This window comes from Diabrotica undecimpunctata, chromosome 3, assembly GCF_040954645.1.
Source record: "Diabrotica undecimpunctata isolate CICGRU chromosome 3, icDiaUnde3, whole genome shotgun sequence".
Taxonomy (NCBI): domain Eukaryota; kingdom Metazoa; phylum Arthropoda; class Insecta; order Coleoptera; family Chrysomelidae; genus Diabrotica; species Diabrotica undecimpunctata.
The window spans coordinates 139,589,260-139,602,568 of record NC_092805.1 but is presented as its reverse complement, the minus strand read 5'-3'; the positions used below and the strand labels follow the sequence as shown (position 1 = coordinate 139,602,568).

Sequence of the window (13,309 nt, the reverse complement as noted above, 5' to 3'; positions counted from 1 at the left end):
ATTACATTAATGTCGGAGACCAAAAATTCATTTCTCGCAATTCGGACGCTTTGGCTTGGTAGACAGGCGCCGTTCTGATAGTCTGTTATTGCTGTTCGATGAGATTCCCTGCAGACGAAGTGTGTTCGAGATCTTCCTTTACTTTTTCCTTTTTTGACCAATTAATTGAAATATTTCTCGTTTGGCGTATAAATTTGACAATACCCAACTACCTTTAGATTTGCCACATCGGTAAATGTCCCAGTGAAATACTTATTGACCCTTCTGTGGGTTCCTCCGGATAACAGGTTCAAAGGCCCAGGTCGTGTTTCGAAATCATTTGCGAAATAACCTTGATTATAGAAAAACCGCATTTGGCTGCATCCCCTTTGAACCCGTCGTCGGTACCAGGCGATTTGAGGTCGTACGCCTATTTTTGACAAAGGACAGGATGTTGCGAGAAATCTTGTTTTTTCGTTGTCACTGCGGCAACTGTGATGTTTTCAGGTAGATTAGTTGTAGTTATGGTGGTAGTAGAAAAGTTTAATTCCGGTTTTGATCTTCTGTAGTACAAAATGAAGCTGTCGTCCAGTTCAGTTGGTGAAAAAGTGCTTGGATCTAAGTCGAATTTGGTACTTTTAGTCTTCATCCATTGTGGGATGAAAACGCCTGATCGTAGAGAACGGTCCTCTTTGGTAGCCATACTCTCGATTTAGTTAACGTTCCAAAATAATGTACTTTACAGTACACGCACATACGGCAATGCAATCCTTTTTTTTTTTTTATCGCGGCGATTTTTTTTTACCAGCACAAATATTACCAGTGTCCTAAAAATGTAGGGTCCTAAAAATGTTAAATTAAAACTAACCCGTTACAGTCAATAGAATTATAGTAAAACAATATTTTTCATTGTTTTTTGTGAGTGATAGTCATTTTCGAAAAGTAAACAGCAATCTTATAATCGATAGACGTAATCACTAACTTTTTTTGGTAAAGAATGTTAGAATATCCAACACTAAAAGTGAATGTTGTTCTATGGTTGGTAATTTATGTATTGACAGTATAAACAGATTTGAAGTAATGTCAAGAAAAATATAAAATGGATTGTCAGTCAAGTTTGAGTAAAGTTTTATATTGTCCTACAGTTGAGAATAAATAAATTATAATTGTTGATGGTCAGTTCACCTAAATTAAATTATAACAAAGAATATCAAATATGCTTATAATTATTACTGATGAGATTATATTGAGTAACTTATTGCTTATTTGGACTATTTAACTCATCTTAAAATTTTCATATAATCTGACCAATCACAAACCAAAGATAGCTTGTGTTATCGCGAAAACACCAACTGTTTTTCAATTCTGATTGGTCTATTAGCTTCGTGTTTTCAACGACGTAACCATGGATACCGATCGCAAAGCAAAGTTTGACGTTTGCCAAAAAAATTATTGTAGCTGTATACGTCAAAATGAGTCGTTTCGGTGGTACTTCAACCGAAGTTATAAACCAAAACATTGAAGAAAATATACCGAGTAACACAAGAAAATCTAAATCTTATATATGGAGACAATTTATGATGTTCTGTGTAGATCGCAACTACAAATTAGATGCAGAAAATAACAACGAAAGACTAACTAAATTCCTTCCTCTCATACTACTGAATTTTTGACCCATCACTTTGTTCATGAAATAGTCTAATAAAATACCACTCGTGATTTAATTTAGCTTATTAAGTCTGTCTTTTATTTCTAAACTCAACTGAGGTTCTTAAAGAAAACACCACTCGTCCTACGGACTCGTGGTGTTTTCAAGCAACTCAGTTTCGTTTAGAAGTAAATCGACAGACTTATCGCGAAAATTGAATCACTAGTGGTATTACTATTGAAAATTTGGATTCTAATTGCAGTTTTTTGTTATTCTTAATGACTGATTTCCAACCTGACATTAATGTCATTTTAAAGTGTTTACACCCTCATTAAAATTATTAAAATTTAGTATAAATTCTAAACTTAAAATTTATTTTAGTTAGTTTATTTTTCAGTGACTATATTTGATTCGTTGAAGTTTATTCATTGTTAGTTAGTTTAGTTAGTTCATTTTTTAGTTAGTTCTTTTAATTTGTTGAAGTTCATTTCGACTATAGTTATTATTGTGTTTTTTTTTTCTGTTATAACGATTGAATTTATTAATGGAGAACAGTACTCTCAAACATTCCCAGGGGAATGCATTGTCATAAGGGGAGAAACAAATCTTAGTCAACATGGTGACGTGTAAATCAACAATATGATTTACTTTCAAAAATAATACAAACAGTGGCAGTAGAAACCGGCATTTCCAAAAAAACAATTTACTCTGTAAGAAAACAAAATTTCTTGGCACTTGGATTACAACCAGCAAAGAGACGATCCAAGAACAAGCTAACTTCATTATCACGGTGATAAATCTTACGATGAAGGAACAAAGGGTAGCATTCGTCGAATAGTGCATGATTTCTTCCATAAGAATACACCCCCAACATTACATTCTCTATTAGCAGTAGTAAATAAAGACGAACATCTACCTAATTTCTCTAGGACTACACTGCATAGACTAATTAAGGACATAGTTATTATTACATACGCCAAAATTATTTCTTGGCGCCATCGATATTTGCGAGAAATTCCTACATTTCGGGAACAAAACTCCAATATTGTATATTTGGACGAATCATTGGTAAATATTGGTGACAGTGTCAATTATGAATGAAAGGACACTTCCTTATCGTCATATGGATGCATTTGTTCGTGGACTCACTACAGGCTTGAAAGTCCATACTGCACGTGACCTGCGCTTCATTTTACTGCATACAGGAAGTAAAGATGGTTTTATTAATGAAACCAACTAACTTTTTTAGCAAAGAAAAATATAGTAGACTTTCATGAAGAAATGGATGGACCTCTTTTCGAAAATTGTTTTAAAACTAAACTTCTTCCAAATATTCCCGATAAAACTGTAATAGTGTTATTGGACAATGCGTTGTATCGCTCCAGTAAGTTGACAAGAATTCTGAACAATTCTGACAATAAGAAAGAAATAAAGGAGTGGTGGCGTTCAAAGGATATTTATTTCGAAGATTACCTAAAATCCAAACAGTTGTACGTTGTAGCTCATTTTAAATCGCAGTATAATGAGCGTATCTTAGATGAAATTGCAAAAAGTAAGAATATTAAGTTACTAAGATTACCTCTATATCACTGTGAATTAGATCCGATAGAGCTGGAGTAAAATAAAAAGATTCGTGGCAAGACATAACACAAACTTTAAGAAAGAACGAGTAGACCCAGTTATAATAAACCTTAATGACGAAAGTGGCAGTGAAAGTGAGAAAGATGGGAGTATAGAAGAAATGTAAAATACACAGTGTAAATACATTTTAAATATTTATGTAGGTACCTACGTATTTCTTACGGTTTAACATATTTATGCGCTTAAATACATTATTATACAAATGATTTATACAAAATTATTTTTACTTTATTCACATAAAGGTATTTTTCGAAAAAAAAAAAAGTTTTAGAACCCTTGACGGCCACAAATTGTCAACAATATTAATTCCTAAGTTATGTATAGTTATCCTATAAAAAAAAGTATATTTGCTTCAAACCTGTTTATAATAAAATTTGGCATCATTGTTGGTCATAAGATCTAGGTCATCACTGTACTGTAAAGTCAAGGATTCATTGTAGCGTTGATTTTGTGTGTTGTGTGTATATCTTGTGTATTGGGTGTATCCGCTGTCCTGTTTTAGGCTTGTGCCTCTTCAGGACGTGTTTCCTTTGTGATGGGTGTGGCACTGCGATTTTTGATGTGTCCACTGGTGCTGCGGTGTTTGTTGGTGGTTGATGCTGCTCTACTAGTCCTGAACAATCGGGGGCGAAAGGGATACAAGTGAAGAATTTTTTTTTTGTCTAAAACATAATTAGTAAATATATGAAAATTATATGTTTATTAATTAACAAAATCTGTTTAATTTTTGAATGAATGTCGCGACGCATGAGGGCAGCTGTGGACTGGTGCCTCGAAAAACGACGGGGTATCATTGTGCAATGGGATCGAAAAACCACAGAAAACCGATCCCCCCCCCCCCCCCCGTCGGTGTCAGTTTGTTGTAAACATTTAGTATTATAATAAGCGACGGTAATAGAGGGGAGTTGCCTTCTGAATGTCAATGTATTCATCAGGGAGCTCGTTGCTGGCGAGTTCCAGCAGAATAGCGGGTAGGAATGGGAGTTTGGGTTTAGGTCGTCTTCTGAATACATTGCCGAGGGACGAGCAGGTAGTTTTGAGAGTGTGCGTGAGTGAGTGCGGCCGAATCTGCCAGTAAGAGCGTTGAGAAGTCCGAGTCGGCTCCTAACCTTATTACAGGTTCTTTCAGTGTCGTCACTCCAGCGTAGTGTTTGCGTAAACAGCACGCCGAGATATTCGACCTGGTTTAGGAGACGGAGTCGTTCTCCCCATAGACTCAAATTGTGCCTTTCGGTGATGATATGTGTAATGTATTGGCTGCGATACGGGTGTCTGAAAAGGATCATCTGTGTTTTGTTAGGGTAAGGTGTCACTCTCCATCTCTGACACCATTGTTCAACAAGGAGCAGATGATTTCGAGCGAACCTAAGTATAGAGTCGACGTGTGGTGTAGTTGTAAGGAGTGCATTGTGTAAAGTATTGGTGCCAACACGGAACCCTGAGGGCCTCCCGCAGTGGGAGTGAAGGATGTAGAGTATCGATCACGCTCCTTGACTGTAATCCGCCGTTGAGAGACATAAGAGTGGATGAGTCTGACGAATGGAGTTGGTAGCCCAATGCTCACGAGTTTTTTGACCAGTCCCACATGCCAGACTTGGTCAAAGGCTTTTTGAACATCGAGGAAAATGCCTAGTGACAAATTGCCGTCGTTCATACTTTGTGTAAGGTGTGTGACGATTTCAGTCAATGCCGTTTTGGTAGAGTACCCTTCTCTTAAGCCGAATTGGTAGGGTGGGATGATGCTGTGTTTTGTGGTGAAGTCTACGAGTCTTTCTTTAAGGATTCTGTCGAAGACTTTCGCCAGGGCGTTAAGGAGAGATATCGGCCTGTAAGAGTGAGGATCGGTACGCGGCTTGCCCTTTTTCAAGAGCATAATTGTATGTGCTACTTTCCAAGGTTTTGGGAAGTAGCAGAGTTTAAGAGTGGCATTGATTATGTTCGTCAAGTATAGAGTGACGCTCAGCGGGAGGTGTCGCACGCAGTTCCTGGCAATCTTGTCAGGCCCCGGTGCGTCCGATTTGCCGATTTGGCAGAAATGTATGAAGGTTTGGTGATCCACAGGCGCCATGATTGGATGTTCATGGGGTGCCTGAGGGTCGAAAGGGGTTCTGAGCAGTCGTGTTATGTCTCTCACTGCGCGATCACAGAAGGCATGATCGAATCTCGGATCGTCTGGGGATACTAAGGTATTTTGTAAGTGGGTTTTGAAAGCTTCTGCTTTCTGTTCGTTTGAGTTAATAATGTGATTGTTCACCACAAGGTGAGAAGGATTATTCGTTTTTTGTTTGGTTAGACATTTGAGTTTTTGCCAGAATTTACCGCTGTCACGGTAATCAAGACTGGAGGTCGCTGCAGCCCATTGTCTGGACTGCAGATTGTTGACCTGAAGTTTGATCGCCGCAGACAGACGGTTGTATTCTGTTTTGACAAGGGGATTACGGGTACGTTGGAATTGACGGAGGAGACGTCTCTTTTGTTTAATTTTATCAATGATAAACTGAGGTAGAGGTGGTTTGTTAGGGCTGATAACCCTATTAGGGACCGACAAATCAACTGCTTGATTTATCAGGTTAGTAATTACCGTGATACCTCGGTCGATATCATCTGGGTACATAAAATTGCCTAACTCTGGAGTGTTATTTGACAAGTATGTTTGGAAGAGTTTCCAGTTGGCGCGTTTGTAGTCTCTTATTACTTTAGGAGGGTCAGGAGGTGGAGGATTTAGTATCTGTTCCCTAACCAGCAGAGGTAGGTGATCCGACGTTATCGAATCACCCAGGAAGCATTCGTCAGCCAATCGATCAATTAAGTCGTACGTGCATACGATATGATCGATGACTGACAAGCCCTGGGGACCCACAAACGTCGGCTCACGGTTACGAATACGGTGTAGGGGGAGGTTAAGGAGCAAATCCGAGAGAACATTGCCTGGTAAAGTCAAGGTGGGACAGACTATAGAAGTAAGCTTCACTTAATATCAAAATCTTGCATTTATTGTCAACAATTGTAGAAAAATGCTCGCCACTTCCGGTGAGAATAAGGCAATGAAGCAGAAGATTATTAAAATAGAAATAAAAATACGTGTAAGCGGCTTGCGGATGCCCTGCATCGAAATTAAATCTATTACCGTATTTCTGCTTTACTCGGTTTCGAGTACCAGATACTAAATGCACTAAAATTTTTTGCCGTAATGAACGGCATGTGGAATGCAAATTACAGATTATCTTGTCTACTTTGCAAGTATTTGAAAGCACAATGGTAAAAAATTGAATTTGGTTTCAAACAGTAAAAAATATTAGGATTCCTATTTTTAATATAAAAATACTTTATAAACATCACAATATTCTGTATAAAAGTATAAAATTAAAGTAGTATTCGTCTTTACTCGTAGATAAACTTTCTTGACGTTCTTAACAACATTTTACTAGTTTTTGAAAAATATCCGTTGCATTACGACCAGACGCTCCGATCAAGAATTTTAATAAGGAAATATCCTCGGGAGAGTTGTTCTATGAAGTATGCCGTGACAAAAACAAATTCTCCTGACTTCGGAAACTTTCATGTACTTCGATAAGGAAAGCCAACTACAGCAAAGTGCTTCAACCCTTAAACGTGTCCATTTAAAATAATCTTGTGGGTTAGGAGAGTGCTCAAGTGTGGCTTTGTTGCAAGACTGTGGCGTTGTGCTTATGCGGGTATTCACGGTATAATACTTTCATTGGCATTGGCAGAAAATTATATGTACTAAAGTTATTTTTTATACTTTATTTAAAAATCGATTTGTTCTATTGTATAATATTATTATTTTATAAATAAAACGTAAACGAATACAATAGTAATCTAATATAGTATAAATGTAATATCAAACATAATTTCTTTGTTGATGATAAATATTTGTCTTTAATTTTCTGTTTTCAACCTCTAAATTCCTACTTTTCTATTCGTCAGTAAAATTTAATTATTGAAAAAACTACAATTGCTGTAACCAAAGACAGGTTTTTTTATCAATATAATATAATTGCTTTAAATAAAACAATATACTTACCAAACTCTATAATCGACTCGAAGAATTTGCGTAATTATATCAATCTTATATCAAAAATAGAGAATTTGATAGATCTCATATATGTAAACACGCATGAGATAATGAACATAGGGTTCAATGGAATGATTTAAATATAGTCCTTAAAGAAACGGATGGTAACAAGAAAAAAATCAAAGAAGCGGCTCTAATTATGGTAAATGAGACCAATTGTGTCGCAAATTCATCGGCAGAATGTAGTAGGATCTGGTTAACCATATTAATAGAGGAAAATTTTTTTCCTGGTTTTTCCCTCATAATTTACTATGGAATTACTAACAGGAGATTTTTTACTGTCATCACGGCATGTGTTTGTCTTTTTAAAGACGAATTACATGTTATGATCTTTTCTGACGGATATTCTCAAGTTAAAGTTGATTTCATGTAATCGAATGAACTATCTTACAAGTAAAGTCGTCCCAGGAACGCAACTCAACAATATTGGCAATATCATTTTAAAGTCGTCTACTGTAAAATGTATAATGTATATCTGAATTGTGAATATAAATGAGTCAGATTACATGAGTAGAATTTTTCACCATGTAAAAAAAAATTTGTTTAATTTACTAATGTTTGTCTTTTGAGAACTATTTCCGAAGTGGAAATTGGAACGTCAATAAACGTTCTTTAACCTTAATTGTGGCTTATTCCCTTGTATAATGAAATTTTATTGTAAAATGTACAACATTAAATTTAAAAATCGACGTGATTTAGTTTTTTTCAGAAACGCTTTTCATTTAGGAAATATCGAAATTATTCCATACTTTACGGAAACACTGTATATTGAACTATATATTAAACGATACCAAATAATTAAAAAAATATTTATTCATGAGAAAAAAATATTTTTTAAATATGGACTTGAGACTACTTTTTGTAAAAAAAAATAAAAACTAGAATTACGTCAAAAATATATGATGTAAGTATACATCAAATTTTATTCATATATATCGACATCACTTTCGATTATGTTCCTCTTTATTCCCAGTACCATGAGGGTTAGCGGTAGTCACATTTTCGATATCAAAAAGAGTCCTTGTGTAGTATTTAATATTGCCTGAAATAACTAGTTTGACAAGTTTTGAAAATACCCTTTCCGGAAGTCTTGACATTTGGCAGCACTTATAATTTACAATCTGTTATTTTAAGTATCCTGTCGCCTAGAGCTGGATTTTCGCTTGATCTCAGGTTGAGTTGAAATAACACATCAAAGAAATTATTTTTTCTAAATATTTTGATCAGCTCAACGAAGTCTCAGGATTGTCAGTCTCACTAAATGAGAAAGTCCTGGTCTCACTAATTACCGATTCCTATGAAAAAGGTATATTTTCAGAGTGCCTTAAGATAGCCATTATTATTCCTCTTCATCAGGGTGGTGAAAAATCTAATGTCTGCAAATATAGCCCCATTGTCTGACTACCAGAATAATTGAGAAACTTATAAAAGCCCGACTTATGTCCTTTCTCGTTAAAAACAACATTTTGTCACAAAGTCGGTTCGGCTTTTTCTGTAATAAATATACCAGCAATGATATGTTTTCTGTAATAAGTACATGAGATTTATCAAGCACAAACAATATTCTTTACACTGCCAATGTTTTTTTTTGACTATGCCAAAACTTCGCTGTGTGTAAATCACGACATTTTGATAAAAGAACTAAATTTCTACGGAATTCGATGTATTTCTTTAATTGGTTCCAATCTTACTTGAGGAATAGGAAACAACTAAATAGAGCAAATGGTACTGACTCTAGTCACAAAAGCATTGTATGTGGAGTACCACAAGGTTCAGTATTGGGTCCTCTACTTTTCCTTTACCTGGAGGAACTCTAATATTGCAACTCTTCATATAATTATAACTTCTGATCTACTTAAAATAAAAACTTGGGCCGACTCTAACTAACTCTCTTTTAACGTGGATAAGAAAGTAATATTATCCTATAAAGGAGCTTTTCGACCCTTGCTTCTTAATAATAGCCAGATCAGTATCGTTGATTCTGTAAAATTTCTTGGTATTTTTATAGACGGCAACCTTAAATGGTCCCTTCACATCGATTTGTTTAGTAAGAAACTCATCTCAGCCTGCTATGTAATAAGATCTGTTTCGAAGGAAAACAATTTAGAATCTTCCAAAATAACATATTTTTTTTTCTTCGAGTCTCATCTTCGACATAGCCTTCCATTTTGAGGTTCTAGTACAGCTGCCCAATCTGATGTTATTTTCAAATTACAAAAAAAAAGAAAACGGTATTATTTTGGCCTCGGTAGAAAAACACATTGCAGAAGCTACTTTAAAAAACACAAGATTACACCCACATGTTTTTTTAGCAAGACCTTATTATGACTACTCCACACAAAATTCAACTTTTGATGACTATGATAATACTTAATAATAATTTAATTTGTGATATCAATTTGCTATTCTAGTTGGGAATAAGCTAATCTTATGTCTTAGTCCCAACTTAAATTGTATACTTCATTCACAATTATAAGAACTGACTTATGCAGAATTTAAAAGTATCCCGCTGATAAAGTTGAAGCCATAAAGGGATTTGCCTCTTCAGGTAAATAGTAAAAAGGGTCGGCTTAACGAATTTTATATTTTATTTGTCATTTACATAACATATTTAATTTAAATAGATATCTAGATAATTAAGGGAAAAAATACATAAACTGATGGAGGATTAGAATTAATTAATTATTATATTTTCTGTCTCGATTCTTTATTAAATATATCCAAATTTTGAAAGTCATAAACAATTTTTATTTTGTTAAAAAAATTGCAATTGAAATAATAAAATGGTGAAGTGAAAATTAAAATGAATTAATGTAGATATATACATACAGCTAAATATGATTATATTTTATACTTCATGTAAGGAAAGAAGTATTTTAATTGTTAGTAAGGTATAAAGTATGTCTGAAAAAGTTGGCAACAAATGGGAAATTTCTTTATTATTAATTTCATGAAAAAAACTATTCTTCATAAACATTTCTGCATTTCATAGAAATCAATAATCAATAATCAAATTTATAAAAGTTTTAGTGGTATACACCGAAAATCAAAAATATTGATTTATGCTTAAAAGTGAAGTGCTTTTAAATTTAGGTGCAGCATAAAATATTATTTTAATTTGGTTGTAGGATTTAAAAATTATTTTTAAATTTAGATTCATGGCCTTTTAATGATGTATCAGTAGGTGCATTAATTTTTAATTTTATTTCTAATTTACCTTATTCAATATACAAAATCAACAAATGCAAAAGTATTTTTTTATTTACTTTTTACTTTAAATGTATTATTTAATTATTAGAAGGCCATGAATCTAAACTTGGACATAATTTTTAATAGCTACAAACATTTTAAAATATCATTTTCTTGCATATCTAAATTTAAAATCACTTTCCTCTTCAGAATTAATTAATAATTTTGATTTTTCCTATCTACCACTTAATATTCTATAAGATTATCTGTTAATGATTTCTATGTGATGCATAACCTTTAATGAAGAATAATTTTTTTTCGTAAAATTATTAATAAAGAATATTTCCCATTTTTTGCCAACTTTTTCAGACATGAAACGGAAAACTTAAACATAACAAGTCAACATGGATAAATATGAACCTTTTAAAACGAGTAAATCGGTACTCACCGAAGGGACCTCAGACGTTCAGATACAATTAGCGTCTCTTTGTAAAGACAATGAAGTCGACTTTACCTAAGGAACAAGACATTTACTTAACACAGACACTACTCAGTACTCCCCTGAGTTAGTGATAAGTTATAGACTAAAAAAATCATTATGAATTGACTGGCCAGTGTGAAAACTAGTGCCAATAAAACACAAAACACACACACAACATTTTCTTCGTTGAGACTTAAAATAATGATTAATAACAATAATTATGGGAAATTTGTATGTTTATAAAAAGAGTTTTGTGACATTATGCTTTATTGATAATATTTGATCTGATTATATATACCTATATACAGTCGTGCTATGCTTGGCTATTATGCCGATCCTGGCAGCTTTGGTAGCTGTGATAATTATACAACAATAGAGTATTTACAAGGGATTATTCAGTTTTACAGCTGTTATTAAAATAACTTTTATAATGAGACACTAAATTTCTGGATACACTATAAATTGATATGACAAAGTATTAATTTGTAAAAGTAAAATAATAATATTCTTCTGAATTATGCGTTTTATTCATTTTGTAAATATTCTTTTTGTCGGTACTTTATACATGAGCTTCTAATTATCATAATCTTTACTCAGAAGGGATTTCACACAATAATGAAATTCAACAACAGCCTAATCTCTTTCCAGGGTATGTGTAAACATAAACCTTTCTTTTCAAATAAAATGGCCTGGTAGATTTACAAAAGTCTCTATTTATTTATTAATTATTTATTTGGTTCCAAATGTTTATTACTTGTGAATAAATATTTTTGCTACAAAAGTTTTCTTGCATTTCAATATTTTGACTGCAAAACTGCATACTATAGTAGCATTTTAATCTAGACAATTTGAATTTAACTTTAATAAAAAATCAAAAAAGAATATTAGAAATATATGGGTAAATTTGAAGAGTACATTCTAGAACAGTGGTGGGTCCAACGTACCATAGTTGTGTTATGTAAGTAAAATGTGTTGCCTGGATAAGAATTTATCGTTATCATATTTGTTATCACGAAATTTATCAGAAGCATTTGTTAGAGACCTCTGTTTGATACGAGTGTCATGAGGAAATCGTTAGTTCTCTGATCTATGTAGCAAATTATGAACGGTAAGATAAAACTATTTTGGGCAGTAAAAAATTTTACAGTATCAAAATATTAATCTGTTTTTTTTATCTCCTCTAATTATGCAAAAATTTCGCTCGAGATAGTTTTATATTCCACACATGTCAAAAATAAAAATCTTTGATTTCATATGACTTATTTACAAGTAACTAAAAATTCCGCTAATAACCATCAGGGTTGATGCAATTAATAAAAAACACTGAATATTTGATACTATGTAATCATAGCCATATTCTAATCCATCTTGATATTTTGGATTTGGAAATACTTACATATAATGTATCGCATTATAAAGGCACTGTATATATGAGATAGCCGTCTAATATTTCAATGGATTCCACAGCACAAATTTCTTTGATATGGGATACGTAGGTTTCCTAGCCATCTCGCCTACTTAAACCGACTCAAAGCGAAATATTGACCCTGTTACATATCAATTTAATCTTGTAGTAAAATAGAGGTTGGCTGTATAGCAAAGAATTTTTAGAAATATGGTTTTGTGTTTTAACACTTTGGCTAATCCCATCAGGTTTTATAAAACCTCTAAAATATCATATTCCGCTCGAGTTGTATAAAGTATATCCAAAATATTGTTTCTCTTAAATTCAGTCGACATTTTTCTTAGATGTTGAATTCTAAACCAGCTTGTAACTTTTTTACAAATTAAAAAAAAATATATATAAAAATTATTCGTTAAATAAAAAGAAAAGAATTCACAATAATTTGTAAAAAATATTTATTGCGAACAATAGATAAAACTATAAACTTATTGTTGGTCTAAGGACATCAGAAAATAAAGTGGTAGAAATTAAAGGGACTCACCAAAAGTCTTCTTGAGTATAGTGTTAAAATAGTCTGAGGAACAAGATACGGTAAATGGATGGTGGGAAGCTAACAGTAAAGTTATAGTATGAGTGGGAAAGGAAGTGCTAGAAAAAAGATCTGTTATAAGGCCTTCTAGGTGAACTTGCTGGTGGGACAGTGTGGTGCAATAGAAGGTAAGTAAGAAGAATGAGGTTAAAAAGAGATATGGCAGATCCAATAAAAAAGACAACAAGATAACATACAAGGAAGAAAAGAAAATCAAAGAGTGCAATAGCTACTGCTAAGAAAATATCGTCTGCAAACCTGTATGAAGATTTGGAAACACC

The 13,309-nt window shown here is 33.3% G+C and overlaps 2 protein-coding genes across 2 annotated transcripts in view; one reads left to right on the top strand and one right to left on the bottom strand.

Moving 5' to 3' along the window:
• LOC140437476 (uncharacterized) overlaps nucleotides 1–13,309 on the top strand; it is a 411,556-nt gene that overhangs the window by 312,195 nt on the left and 86,052 nt on the right. The gene's annotated exons all lie outside the window — the stretch shown is intronic.
• LOC140437916 (uncharacterized) lies at nucleotides 290–706 on the bottom strand. Its single transcript, XM_072527704.1, has 2 exons — nucleotides 464–706; nucleotides 290–409 (listed from the first exon to the last, which is right to left on the bottom strand). Exons 1-2 carry the CDS (start codon nucleotides 680–682, stop codon nucleotides 290–292), a joined length of 339 nt encoding a protein of 112 aa, XP_072383805.1. The 5' UTR covers nucleotides 683–706.